This window comes from Nuphar pumila, chromosome 6, assembly GCF_984573655.1.
Source record: "Nuphar pumila chromosome 6, dmNupPumi1.hap1.1, whole genome shotgun sequence".
Classification (NCBI taxonomy): domain Eukaryota; kingdom Viridiplantae; phylum Streptophyta; class Magnoliopsida; order Nymphaeales; family Nymphaeaceae; genus Nuphar; species Nuphar pumila.
Genome location: NC_143254.1, coordinates 462,029 through 476,617, shown reverse-complemented (window position 1 = coordinate 476,617; position 14,589 = coordinate 462,029). Strand labels below are relative to the sequence as shown.

General features: G+C 36.1%; 1 protein-coding gene and 1 pseudogene across 2 annotated transcripts in view; one reads left to right on the top strand and one right to left on the bottom strand.

Annotated features, from left to right (window-relative positions):
- Nucleotides 1–2,376: 2,376 nt before the first annotated feature.
- LOC149833583 (U6 spliceosomal RNA) lies at nucleotides 2,377–2,471 on the bottom strand (annotated as a pseudogene).
- A 1,972-nt stretch (nucleotides 2,472–4,443) lies between these two features.
- Nucleotides 4,444–14,589, top strand: part of LOC149833582 (putative galacturonosyltransferase 7) — a 28,044-nt gene continuing 17,898 nt past the window's right edge. Inside the window, exons 1-5 of one of the 2 annotated variants that reach the window (XM_090010881.1) lie at nucleotides 4,444–5,113; nucleotides 5,725–5,756; nucleotides 12,077–12,185; nucleotides 12,277–12,329; nucleotides 12,501–12,796. In XM_090010881.1, the coding sequence (XP_089867007.1) occupies nucleotides 4,975–5,113; nucleotides 5,725–5,756; nucleotides 12,077–12,185; nucleotides 12,277–12,329; nucleotides 12,501–12,796 (629 nt within the window). In that variant the 5' untranslated portion in view covers nucleotides 4,444–4,974. Of the gene's footprint in view, nucleotides 5,114–5,724; nucleotides 5,757–12,076; nucleotides 12,186–12,276; nucleotides 12,330–12,494; nucleotides 12,797–14,589 lie in introns of both variants that reach the window. The other variant, XM_090010880.1, reaches the window with a different exon arrangement.

The following is a 14,589-nucleotide window of genomic DNA, read 5'->3' as shown; positions in this document are numbered from 1 at the left end:
TTAATCCATAAAAAAAGTGTTACTAACTATATTATGATAATTTGATGCATGTAGAGTTTGATTTAGATAAGGATATAATTAAACATCGTGCTACCATGGATAAGCAACTTCAGCTATCATACTCAAGGGTGCAAGAAGGTTTTTACAAGCATTACAAGAGGTTTGAAAACCACGACGAAGCAGCAAAACATCATCTCGAGGGAGTTAACTCTTAAGTGTAGAAAGAAATTTGTAACTTTTTCATCAGAGACTATTGGACAATAAATATTGGATATATATTCATAATTAAGTAAATACATATTCAAATTTTTAGATTTTCGTAAACTAACTGATCTTCCATTTGTTAACAACGAATATCGAAGACAAATTCCTTGAATAGAGCAAAACATACAGTCCAACATACCACTTAATCATCTTCGTACATCCATAAGTTTCATACGAGGGTAAGTTTCTTATTCCTTAACTTTATTTATTTTTATACAACAGTATAGTGTTAAATGTGTTTGATTTAATAAATCTAAATTTGTTATTTGCAAACTAAAATAGATGAACAAGAACCGATGGTAAGTGCATTCTACAAAGAGACACAAACCCATTCAGATCACACGACATTCATCTGCAGTAAAGTAGAAGGTAACTTTGTAAGTAACTCGGACTTTGTAGCAACGAAGCAGAAGCCACATTCAATCATTCTATTTTGTGCATTATTATTAGTTACTGATAACTAAATATTAACATTGTGCAAAACAAGATGCACTCTGTGGAGATTGAAAGTGATGAAACATGTTCTTCACAAGGATGCCCGTCGATGTCACAGCGAGACGTCTTTGCCAAAGTCCTCGGGGAGCGATCTGGACATGTAAGAGGGATGTGTGCATTTATCATTCTATTCAAAAGCAAAACCCATATTTTAGAGCTATCTTCTTAGTTGGAGGAGACACAGTTAGATCTCCAATAATTAAGAGAACAACTGGAGCGAGAGAAAGAAGACCGAAAATGAGAAAGAAAAGAAAACAAGAAGTTCAGAGAGTAGATGCAAATTTTCATAAATTCTCTTAAAGAGAACCCCATCCTAGATCTCTCTTATTTTCTCATAAATAAAACCGCTAGATGTATATTTGTTGGATGAACATGTCGTGGTTTTTTATGTCATGTTATGTTTTAAGGACGCATGTCTTTTATAGTTTCTTTTTCTATTTGGCTTGTATTAAATATTTTTCTATTATAAGTAGTGTAAAATTGATTATATATATATATATATGTATACATATAAGCTAATATATATATATATATATATATATATATATATATATATATATATATATATATATATATATATATGTGTCATTGTTATAGGCCTTAACGCTGTGTCACTATTGCAACCTATAACGGTGGCATAATTGTCATCGTCATAGCCTAAAACGATGACTTGCTTCTCGCTGTCATAGACTATAACAACGAGTTAATTCTTCTTGTTACAACTTAAAACAATGACACAAAAATGTTGCCATTATAGGGTGGGTCGCCGCTAGTGGTGTTCCCAGTTTCTACGAGATTAGTCGCCGGTGTTGGGTTAACAACGACCTATAAATGTCGCCGTTATTACTCAACTAAGACAAAAAAATTGGCAGCCGTTATTTATCATCACTATAGACCTATAACGGTAATAAATAAGCCAATAGCAGCGAGAAACGTGACCTATTGATCATCCTTGTAGCGATGCTACATCAAGTTTCGTTATATTAGAGTAGAGAAAATTATCAAAAATGAGTTTTTTTGGGTCTCGATGTTACTTTCTTTGACTAACACCATGGTGTTGTACTTCATTAAAATATTAATAATAATAAACAATAAATAGACTCCGTGTAGTTGGGGTAAGGCTTGATGATGACAGTAAGAAAGCATCTTTTATGAAACAAACGTATGGTTGACTGATCCGTACCGGTTCATATTTACTGGATTACTGACTGAGCTGGACACAGCAAGTTCACATGGGTTGAACACAACCAAATTATGGGCTGATTCATGGTTGAAACCGGTTCAATCAGCGAGCCTTATCTGCATTATACAACACTAGACCATTTTTTATGGGCAAAGTCTCTTCTTTTCATAAAAAAAACCTGATTATTAAGAAACCATTTGCCAGATTAACAAGGAGGGAGAACCAATACATTCGTCCCCTTTCATCTAACAATCCTGGAAAAATGTGCAGAGTCAACGTTTGTTAATTTCATTTGCAAAAGACATTTACGCAGTCGGCACGATGACCGTAGGGATGGAATGCTGAGCCAGCAAGATCAGGTTTCTTTGGGTTATAAAAAAAAAGAAAAGAAGAAGACATTTTCAAGTGTCTTAAAATGGCTTTTTTTTTATGTGGAAAATTTGAACCATTTCTCGATTTGTCTGTCATCCTTATGCAAGGGCTATGCTAATCTTCCCCTAAGATCAAAACAATCTGTATCAATGAAAGCTCAAAGAGGGGCATGAAGAATAGGGATGACTTGGGGGAATGAGTGGAATTTGACTTGTATACTTCCAGGTCCTTCACGGTTTGTTTGCCATTTCTTGGGATCGGTTCCACTACTGACCATGTTTGCAATTGGTTTGTTGGATTAGTTGCGGGCATACGTGTGATTGTGAGTGCATGTGCGGTAGAGAAGTGGTTTGTCAGTTGAACCAACATTCAACCCCATGTCAGCGACCATTGTTTTTTTAATATATCATGATTTTTTTTTTTCTCTATGTTATGACTGTTAAGGAATCGTATCCAGACCTGGGTCCATTCACGACCATATCAAAAGAGAGTCGTGACGTGCAACTATCCTTGGAGAAGAAGACTTCTACGTTATTTAGAAGTCTTGTGGGTTGCATAAGAGAGAAGATAGGAGAAGATCAGTATTTTCTCTCTTTATCTCATAAGTTGTTGAGTTGCCTAAATTTTGACAATATACAAAATCATGAAAAAATGTAAGAGTGAAATTAAAGCGAGTCTTTTTCATTGTGGACGTAAGCATTCAAGCTGCCGAACCACGTTAAACAGTCGTGCAATTGTGCTTTCATGCTCATATCATGTGATTCAGCTTGTTTATACCATTTACAATGACCTACACACACGTTATAATTCTCATGGGTCAAAGGTCAATTTCTACTAAACAAACAGTATTGATCACATTTATAAGACCAGACCAATATAAATACACCAACGGTGGCTCCGCGTGGTTGATTGGAGCTGTCAGTGTAAGTCTCCTTGGGGTGGAACCAGTGTTGTGAGAGCCTACGCCTTAGAGGCAAAGCGCAGGCTCAACGCCTTGTTTCGTTTCATCGCATTTACAACCATGCTTGAGAGTCTCAGTAGGTGTACGCCTCAGAGGCAAAGCGCAGGCTCAACGCCTCGCTTCGCCTCATCGCATTTAACAACCTTGGGTGGAACATTGCAAGTTCAAAACGCAATGGTGCCTAACCCCAGCTTGCCTTAAAAAAAAAAGACCAATGAAAATACCTAAAATGTATGAAAAATGTAGTGTTTTCTTGTAAATAGTGTATGTGAGTGTATGATCATACATGTGATATTGTTTTATTGTTGTCTAGTATACTCTACCGGTTCTTCAACTTCCTTTCATATGCCAGCTTCGCTGATCGCTATTGGTAAATGGCAAAAGCACCTGAACCGATCAATATTAACATGATAAAACAAAGTTTTTAATCAATTTTGTATTTTTTTTTTATGTTATCAGATTAATATGTTTATATATACTTTGTATATGATGGTACTTTTTCAAGTTTTTTTATTTTCAAAAGTCAACAAATATTAATTTATTGTGATAAACGAAATTTGATCGATAACGATATTTGTGCTACAAATTAATAAAGTAGTAGTATTATGGATGTTATTACTCGAAAGTAGTTTTGAGTCGGTGTAATTAGATCATAATAATTTGGAGTCCGTCTACATGCATCATGATATATCATTTCTTAAAATAAATAAAGAAATGATCAGCATCTTCGTGACGTGACGACTAGGTGATCTTACTTTTTAGGATTTCAAAGTCCTGGCTTTTTAGTTTTCCCTGTTTTTTACCTTATTCTACTTTCTTTTTGAGACAACTGTGGTCCATCCGCCATCTTATCCAGCACCTACAAATTATTTTTGTTCTTTTTTTTTTTTTAGACTTTGTCGATTGACAAAAATAGCCTTCTAACATTGTATAGGCCATAAAAACGGTGACTCTTCTACGGGGGTACTTTTGTCTTTAAGCAAAAAACCAGTGGTCGATTAATTTGGTCTCGGTTCTCCCAAAAGAAGGCGAAAAAGGTGATTGTATTTGGTTGAAGTATAATAATAAGAATATGACATTCAGTTACAGAAAATAGAAACAACAAAGGATGATTGGAAATTGTGAGGTATCTATTTATATGTAAAAACAGGATACTGGATATACGTAAAGGGGGTTGTTGCGCTGGGGGTCCAATGTTATGAGGGTCTGGATCTTTGAAAATTCAGATCCATGGTCCTCCTGCCACCGCATTCCATTTGGTCTCTCTCAGCTTTCATTTGCCTATTCTTCTAGACGTCCCATAATTACTCTCCCTTTCTTCCTGATATAATGATATACGAAATTTAAACTACCGGTGTCATTAGTTTGGTGCAAAAAAGTGATTACTAATTTTACAATTTCACGAACTCAAAGATTTTACGCCCAGATGGGGTGAGAGAGTCTGTGCGATCTGTCTGCATATCAATATCGATCTCGATCTGCTCTCTCTCTCTCTCTCTCTCTCGTAATGTTGTTTTTCAAGATATCGATTATTATCATTATGTAACAATGGCATCGGTGATAATCGCCGTAATGATAGTAATAAACGTGATGTGATGCGAAGGTGATTTTTCGATCGACGTTAGGGAGATTGGAGTATCGATTCCAAATCCCAGGGCGTGGGAGGAAGAAGGGGGCGAAGGCTCAAGGAGGAGGGACGATGAAGGGTTCGTCGGTTTCAGCGAAGAAGGGGGCATGGAACAAGTTCACAACGGCCGTGATGGGGTTGGTGGTGCTCTCCCTGTTGGTTCCCCTCCTCTTCTCACTCGGTGGCCTCCACAGCAAGGCCGGCTACTCAGGTCTGTATTTGCCCTCCCTTCAAAACCAGATCTCGATTCTAGAACTAATTCCGATTCACGTCTCCCTCCTCCTTCCGTCCTTTGTGCGTCCCCTCCTTAATCTGTTCGCTTCCTTACCCTCAAATTAAACCAAGCACAAACCTTGCTCTCTTCTCATCGCCACCGGATCTGGTGTCTCAACTTTGAAGCGTTTCGCTTCTTTGGTTTTCTACATCTGTTATTTGTTTTTCGCTCAATCCTTTTCCTTCTTCCAGATGTGGATTTTTTCTGTTCGTAAAGGAGTCCCTCTTCGTTTTGTTATTGTCAATTATTGCTCCGGTTCTTCTTTCGCTTCCCAATTGGTCTAAAGTATCCGTGCATTGGAGCAACTCCAGTTCCTATATGTAACCCCCCCCCCCCCTCTCTCTCCTAAAACAGATTTTGTGATCGGTCCAGATCGGAAAGTTGCATTCCCACACCCTTCCCATCTCCTTACCTTCTTCCCTCTCTCTTCATTGTTGGCTATCATATTGCCGCAATCAGCATATTTGTATTTTTTGATTATTTTGCTTTTGGCTTGTGTGTGCAATCGGCAGCTAATTTTTTGCATTTCCCTCCCTCTTTTCCTTCAGGATTTGAGAGCGAGGACAGAGAAACTATCTTGGTAAGAACTCTTTATTCCTTAATATTCTGAGTTGATTGCTTTCATTTATCCTGAAAAGGAACACGATCTCCCATAATGTCTATTCAAGTTTAAGTGGATTCTTCTGTTTTTGATGAAATTTTGTTGCTCTTGAGATCAATTGGTTTTGCTTCTCCTGTATAAGTGTGACTGTAATACTTTCATTAGTTCTGATTCTGTGGAGCGTAGTTCACAGCCGACCAATGGTATTCTTTCAAGGAGTTTAACTACTATCTTGTTGGATTAAGATGCATGTTTTCTCATGCTTTTGAGGGTGGTGGCGGATAACATTTTCTTCTAGTGAATGAGGCAATTTTGTGCTTGTATCATGTTCCTTTGACCATGTTTGACCATTTATTTAAAACTAATCACCAGCAATCTATTTTCTGACTTTGAATGAAATTCCTACTGATCTTGGCATATCATGCATGATAAAAGATGCTGGCTGTTGCATTGTTACTTTGGTTAAGCATGTGGACTGGATTAGTCAAAAGGCACAGAATTTCTTTTGGGGATTTTCTTACCATGAAATTACTTAGAAGATTGTAAACAAGAGAAAGCCTTTTGTTGGATATTTAAGAATGAAGGCACATAATTACTTTTTTGAATGTTAGAGTTCTAGAAAAGGCTTCGGAAAATCTTGTGATACCCTTGCAGGAGATTCTGATTATATCTTTTGAAAAAATAGCATAATTTTGTTCTTGGTTGTTCAGATTTGCAGTGTGTGCCTCCAATATTGCGAAAATTCCAAAGTCTGACTAGATTCAGAATAGAATCTGCTTACAACCACCCTTATTTCTATCTTTTTATTCTCAAAACATGGTTTTATGTATTATTTTAGGCGTATTTAGTTGCTCTTGCTGCTGTTGGTATTGAAATAAAATGTACATTTATACACCATAACACGAGTTTTTTGCCTTTAATGTGTGCGGACGAGCATGCGGGCATGTGTGTGTTGGTCCTCACTCAAAATCTACTGAAACTAAGGGATTTCAGCTTGGCAAGTGTCTACTACAGACAAATGTGCAAGCTAGCTGTTAGTGCTTGTTTACTGAATGCCTATTCTTCTCAGAGGTTTCTGACCTTAGCATGTGTGGGATGGAGGTTGTACAGAGTTAAGCCATCCTCTGTGAGTTACCTTATTCTGGCATATGGGGACTTAAATGGGAAAGAGATTGTTGTTTATTTAAACTCAGTTTTAAACTGGGATTTGCACATAAACCAAGTTTTATGCTAAAAACCAGATATTCTTTCTAAACCTAGTTTAGAAAAACTCACCCCCCTCGGTTTCTCAACCTGGTCTGTCAGAGCTGTGGTCCCTGATACACCCCTGACCACCTCGTTCTCCTTACCGCCTCAACACCCCCCTGTCCACCAGAAGGAAAGTGGTTGGAATGTAAAAGGATTTTTTTTCATGGCTGTCCAGCCATTTGTCTGGCGGAGAATTGGTTACTCATTTTTTCTTTTCTGTTCGTTTTTGGGATGTATGGCCATTTTTTGACCTGGCACCAGTGGGGGAATGGGCAGATAACCATGACCCTTGAAAAACAAACAAATATAATGGGCTGTTCAGTCATTTTTTAGCTGGTGACTGGCTAGAAACTGGCCAGCTATTTTTTTCTCGGGTTTTGGAAACCCAAACTCGGTTTTTCAGGTATTGGGTCATTCAATCACCAACACATCCAGGTTTCTAAGAAACCTGGTTTTACCTCTTGTTATCCAAATGGATCCTCAGAGCGGGTGGGTTTTCCAGGTGTAGTGGCTTATTTAGAAGGAGAGAACATAGTGACAAAAGTTAAAAACTCATGAGAATTTGATTTTTTTTAAATCTAGTGTTTTTTCGGCAATAAAAAATAAATTGAAAATATAAAAAACAATTTTATAAGAAAATATAAATAAAAACATTTAAAAATAAAAACCACAGTTTTTCACGATAAATAGCCGATAAAAACATAAATATCACGTTTAAAATGAAATATTTATGTTTTTGACGAAAAACTCGCAAGAAATTACCGTTCTTAACTTTCGGGTAATTTCTCACGATATTTTCATGAGATCTTCATAAATCTTGCGAGATTTGTCACTATTGGAGAGAAATGCGGGATTGTTTCAGGCAATGTTGTAAAACTCGGTTCACTAGGTTTATCAGTTTCTTAAAAAAGGGAAAAAATGAATCGGTTGGCTTTCACAGTCAAATGGCATGTCTCATTTGAGAAAACAATATTAAAAATATATTAACTTGTTTTTAACCCCCTTAAAAAAATATTTAAAAATCGAATTGAATTGGCCCTTTTAGAATCGCTGTTGAACTGGTTCGATCTGAATCGGCCGATTCAGACCGATTTTAATAACATTGGTTTGAGGATACATCTGTGAAGGTAGAGGATATTCATGGTTCATTACAGAAATACCTTCAGTTGATTGCAATGGCATGATGGGGAGATGAAGATATTTCTTGGATTGCTTATGGGAAAATTTTTGTGGATCTTGCTTTACTTGTTTTGTGGGTGACATTTCACACCTTTTGTTGGTGTATTGTTGCTCTTATTTGTTCTTTTAAATAAAATTTTGCTTTTCTTCAAAAAAATTAAGGGTTAGATTGCAGGTGAAGTTTTGGAAGGATATGTGCTTAAGTTGGGATGTCAAACACATGTCCAGGCTTATATTTATTGGCCAAGGACAAGGAGGTGTCTGTGGCTGAATTCTGTATTGGTGATTGTGCTTGGAACATTATCTAGATGAAGAAACCATGATTAAGTGGAAGATTTTGATCCAAATATTCGTTCAGGTAAATGTTGTGAAAGTCGGTTTGAATCAGCTGATTCAGATCAAATTGGCCCAACAGTGATTCTAAAAGGGCCGATTCAATTCGGATTTTTAATATTTTTAAGGGGGTTATTTTTTAAATATTTATTATTTTCAAATGATACGTGTCATTTGATGGTGCAAAATTGACCAATTCAGCTCGATTCTATTCGATTTTTTCATTTTTTTAAGAAACCGATTCACTATTTTAACGACATTGGTTCAGATTAAAGTTTGTAGTAGGGAGGATGATGTCTTTTGACGAGTGGAAAAAATGGGACATTTAAGGTGAAATGCTACCTATCATTCTTAGAACCAAAAATGCCTCCCTTTCTTAAAGGTGTTCTCAAAGGCGCCATTGTTTTTTTATGGTGAATATCACTCACTGATTTCTAACATTTTAAATTTGCATAGATGAGAGATAGGAAATCGAAGGATTTGGGTATGGTTAGATGTATCAAAGATGAAACGCAAAGGGTTTTAGTCAAAGATGAGGAGATTAAGGAGAGATGGAAAGATTATTTTGATAAGCTATTTAATGATAGTCATGCTCAAGATCTTGGAGACTTCTCCATTCCTTTTCATGAGATAAATCGTGACTTCATGCGCAAGATTCAAAAGAAAGAAATTGCAGAGGCTTTGAAGAAAATGAAATCAAGAAGGGCAGTTGGCCCAGATGGTATACCTATCGAGGCTTGAAAATGCTTGGGAGAGAAAGGTTTAGAATGGTTGACAAATCTTTTTAACTTGATTTGGCGAACAAATAAGATGCCTAATGAGTGGAGGAAGAGTACTTTGGTGCCTTTATATAAGAATAAGGGTGATATACAAGATTGCACAAACTATCGTGGTATAAAACTCATGAGTCATACTATGAAACTTTGGGAGAGGGTGATTGAGTCTAGGTTGAGGAAGGTTGTCATGATATCGGAGAATCAATTTGGTTTTATGCCTGGAAGATCAACTATGGAAGCTATACATCTTCTTAGACAACTTATTGAAAGATATAGAGAGATGAACAAAGATTTGCATATGGTTTTTATTGATTTAGAGAAGGCATACGATAGAGTACCTAGGGACGTTCTCTGGTGGACAATGATGAAGAAAGGTGTTTCTCTCAAGTACATTAGTATAATTAAAGATATGTATGAAGGAGTAGTAACCAATGTCCGCACTTGTGGAGGGGTGACAACCAATTTTCCGATAACGGTTGGGTTACATCAAGGATCTGCTTTAAGCCCTTTCCTATTTGCGATAGTGATGGATGAACTTACGAGATCAATTCAAGAAAATGTACCGTGGTGTATGTTGTTTGCTGATGATATTGTTTTGATTGATGAGTCTAGAGCTGGGGTTAATGCTAAGTTAGAATTATGGAGACAGACATTGGAAGCTAGAGGTTTTAAGTTGAGTAAGAGTAAGACTGAATATATGGAATGTCGGTTTAGTAAGCAACGAAGTAGTGATGGGAGTGTAGTGAAGCTTGGTGAGCAAGATATACCGGTGAATGATTATTTCAAATATTTGGGATCCATCATTCAAAAGTATGGAGAAATTGATGGAGATGTAAATCATAGGATAAAGGTTGGGTGGATGAAATGGAAAAGTGCTACTGGAGTGCTGTGCGATCGTAGAATGCCATTGCGGTTGAAGGGAAAGTTTTATAGGACGACTATTAGACCCGCTTTACTATATGGTACGGAATGTTGGGCTGCCAAGAGACATCATATTCAAAAAATGAGTGTAGCTGAGATGCGGATGCTTAGATGGATGTGTGGAAATACAATAAAAGATAAGATTCGGAACGAAGAGATACGTAAGAAGGTAGGTGTTGCACCCATTGAAAATAAGATGCGAGAGAATCGTTTACGGTGGTTTGGACATATTCGGCGAAGGCCTAATGATGCTCCAGTTAGAAGGTTGGAGAAATGGGAAAATATATTAGTTAAAAGAGGTCGGGGTAGGCCCAGGAAGACTTGGATGGAGATGATAGGAAAGGATATGAATGCTTTGAACCTCACCGAGGACATGGCGTTGGATAGAAATGATTGGAGGAAAAGGATTCATGTGGAAGACCCAAAATGAATTTCTTTTTGGTTCATATCGCTGACCCCAATTGTTTTGGGATGAAGGCGTAGTTGTTGTTGTTGTTGTATAGTGGGGTTCCCAACCAGCTATTTATTGTTTTTTTATGTGGAAGGATTTTACAATCCACCATTCACTTATTATGGTTTTGCCCTTTTCTAGAAGACTTTATATGCGCCTACAAGGGCTCTGCTCATCTGGCTAGGGGGCGGCTTGTGATGTCCGAAGTTGAAAGGCCATCATGGGTTCAAAACCAGGGGCACACATCCTTCATTGCAAGGCCAAAGCTGGGTGTACTCCCTTATGGGCAAGGGGGATCTGAGATTTTTACACTGTTGGACACCACAAACAGGGCATGGGCCAACTGGTCGTACCTTTTGGTGAATAGAAATCGGCAAGTTTCTCCCCAAGTCCCCAGCATCCAAAAGAAGAAAAGGACTTTATATGCTAGCCTTGTCAAATCTAATATTGGATTTTCACAACATTGCAGATTTGAGACGCATCATATCAGCACATTGAATAAAAATAAAAAGCCATGTCATCCATATAATAATTCGGAGCTCACTCTGTCTTCTTGCTTGTGAAACCTGGAAAAATACTGCTTGGATTTGTTTGGAGCATCCAAGCTCGGTCCAGTTTCAAACTTATAATGGTGTTTTTATCTTGTATTTTTTTCCCTTGTTTCAATATACAATTTTATGGCTCTTAGGTTGACAGTTGGTCTACTTTACATTAATGCATTATTTTGGTTTGCTTTCAAACATGAGAATTGCTTCCATGACTGGAAGAATGTAGAAGAACGACATTTGAATTTCACTTTAGCAGCTACAATTTCAGTTAATTAAGCATCACAATTTATGTATTCACGTAGGTGCACTCGTTCTGGTGACATGAGGGATCTTAAAGGGATACCTACAAGTAGCATATAAATGGTTCCAGTCCAAAATTTCATGAGATCATAGTTGTTGCATGCTCTGATGCAGATAAAAATTAGAAAGTCGATATATGGCTATTGTGTGTATCTAAATTACATTTTTATGTTTAGGTCCTTTAGGAATAGCAGCAAACAATCAGCATGTACTATAGCTGGACTTGGAGTTTCACTCTCTCTCTCTCCATGGAAATTTATGTCTTAAGCTGTATTATTATTATTGTTGTTGTTATCATCATCATTATTATTATACCACAAACGTGTATCTATCTGCTGCCATTGCAAATATAATTTTCAGGCCTGACAATTCAAAATACTTCTCCAATCCACTCTTTAGATGCTGCTAACAAGGGGATAGGTAGTAAGCCCTTAAAATCATTTATGTATTCTATTGATAGGATCTTTATATTTTTAAAATATTTATAAATAATGGCTCTTCATATTCTGTTTCTAACCTGATTTAAGGTCTTCATGTTGACAGAATGCTGTAACAAATACTCGCAAAGGGGAAAATGCTGCGCATTCTGGTAACCTTGATATGAAAGTCAGCAGGAAACCAGAAGGAATTATCCATTCTAGTGATGTTCAAGGTATGAACTGAATTTAATTTCATTACATGCATACAATAAATTTTTGGATCAATATGCTCTTTCTCCTCAAGTTTCTATTTTGATATTTCAGGAGAGAGTGACAAACCGGGGAATTTGGTACAGCCCCCTCACAGTGACAAGATTGTAAGTTTTCAGTCTAATGCATGTCATTTTTTCCAGTTTAGGCACATCTCTAGCTACACTGTAGCTGAAAGTGTCAGTTGCTTGGCGTTTATTGCTGTTTCCTGTTGACTTGAATAAGCATGATCATCTTTTGTCTTTCTTCTAAACATGTAACTTCAAAATAAGCTGAAGGATAAAGTTGAGGAAGGCATTGACCGAACAAAATCTGGGGACAGTGATGAGACAGATAAATCGTGTGAAGATACATTTGGAAGCTACTGTTTATGGTGCAAGGAAAACAAAGAAGAAATGAAAGATTCTCTGGTGAAAAAATTGAAAGATTGGTTGTTCATGGCTAGAGCTCTCTATCCAAGCATTGCTAAGAAGAATCAAACCCATGAAAAATTAACTCGTGAATTAAAGCAGAACATTCAAGAATTTGAACGTGTTCTTAGTGACGCGACTACAGATGCTGACCTTCAGGGCAGGTAATTAATTTATGCATTATTTGAATATACTCTTAGATATTGGTGCTAAAATTGGTTTACCTAATATCAATAGTCCATGCATCAGATGAATTACATAGCTCCTCTACTTTTACTCCTGCAATATCTTACTGGAGACAATATTTATAATGGAAACTCCATGGGAATATCCATATTCCATTTTCACAGCTGTATCTGTTCGACACAATCAGAAACCATTTAATGACAGAGGGATCACACTGGCTAAATCTAACTTACTGAAGTCAAATCAGATCCATTTATGTTTCATTTGAGTGGTGATTTTGTCATAATAAGGGTTGGTTGTCGTCTAGCAAACTGTTCATCACATATCCTCAACTATTTGCGTGCAATGAGGCCTATCTTGCATTGCTGCATTGTTTTTTCTTAATCCATCTCGTGCACTTGGGAGGATGGGCGATCTGGAAAAGTAGTTACTCTTCTCTCAAATTCAGAATTCAAGTGTTACACATACCCACATGTTTTATAAAGTTTATCTTGTCTGTAAAAGGGCTCGCTAAAAAGTGGGATGAAATGAAAAACATTAGGGTCTTTGTGTCGCTTGTGGATGTGTGCTTTATGCCTGGTTACCAACTATGTCACACGGACTCAGTGTTATAAAAAACGCGCCTTGAGGCGCGACCCTCTGTGCCTCAAGGCCCAATTTTTTTTTTTACAACAAGATTTTTGTAGGTTAATCTCATATATTTTCCAGTTATTTCAGTTATGTAATCAGTTTTTTAGTATATTACTATATTTTAACTTTTGTTGGTTAATCTCGTATATTTTTCAGTTATTTCAGTTATGTAATTAGTTTCTTAATATATTTTAACTTTTGTTGGTTTATCTCATATATTTTCCAGTTATGTAATCAGTTTTTTAGTTACTTTTATATGTTAATTTCATATTTTTTAGAATAATCTCATATATTTTAATTTTTGTAGGTTAATCTCATATATTTTCCAGTTATTTCAGTTATGTAATCAGTTTCTTAGTATATTTTAACTTTTGTTGGTTAATCTCATATATTTTCCAGTTATGTAATCAGTTTTAAGTTACTTTTATATGTTAATCTCATATTTTTTAGAATAATCCGATATATTTTAACTTTTGTAGGTTAATCTCATATATTTTCCAGTTATTTCAGTTATGTAATCAGTTTCTTAATATATTTTAACTTTTTTTGGTCAATCTCATATATTTTCCAGTTATGTAATCAGTTTTTAAGCTACTTTTGTATGTTAATATCATATTTTTTAGAATAATCTCATATATTTTAACTTTTGTTGGTTAATCTCATATATTTTCCAGTTATGTAATAGGTTTCTTAGTATATTTTATCTTTTTTTGGTTAATCTCATATATTTTTCAGTTATGTAATCATTTTTTAGTTACTTTTATATGTTAATCTCATATTTTTTAGAATAATCTCGTATATTTTAACTTTTGTAGGTTAATCTCATATATTTTCCAGTTATTTCAGTTATGTAATCAGTTTCTTAGTATATTTTAACTTTTTTTGGTTAATCTCATATATTTTCCAGTTATATAATCAGTTTTTAGTTACTTTTTGATGCAGCGAAGGTGCCAGATTCCTTGGGTGCTCGGGGTCGGCTCAAAGAAAACCCCGATTTCAGCGTGTGCAAGGAACAAGAGTTGAAACAAGGAACAGGCCACCGACTCGGTGGTGTAAACTGAATGCTTTGTCTTCTTTTATTTCAATAAGAATTAACTTAACAAAGGAATCGACTGAATGAAATATTAACGATCCACTAATC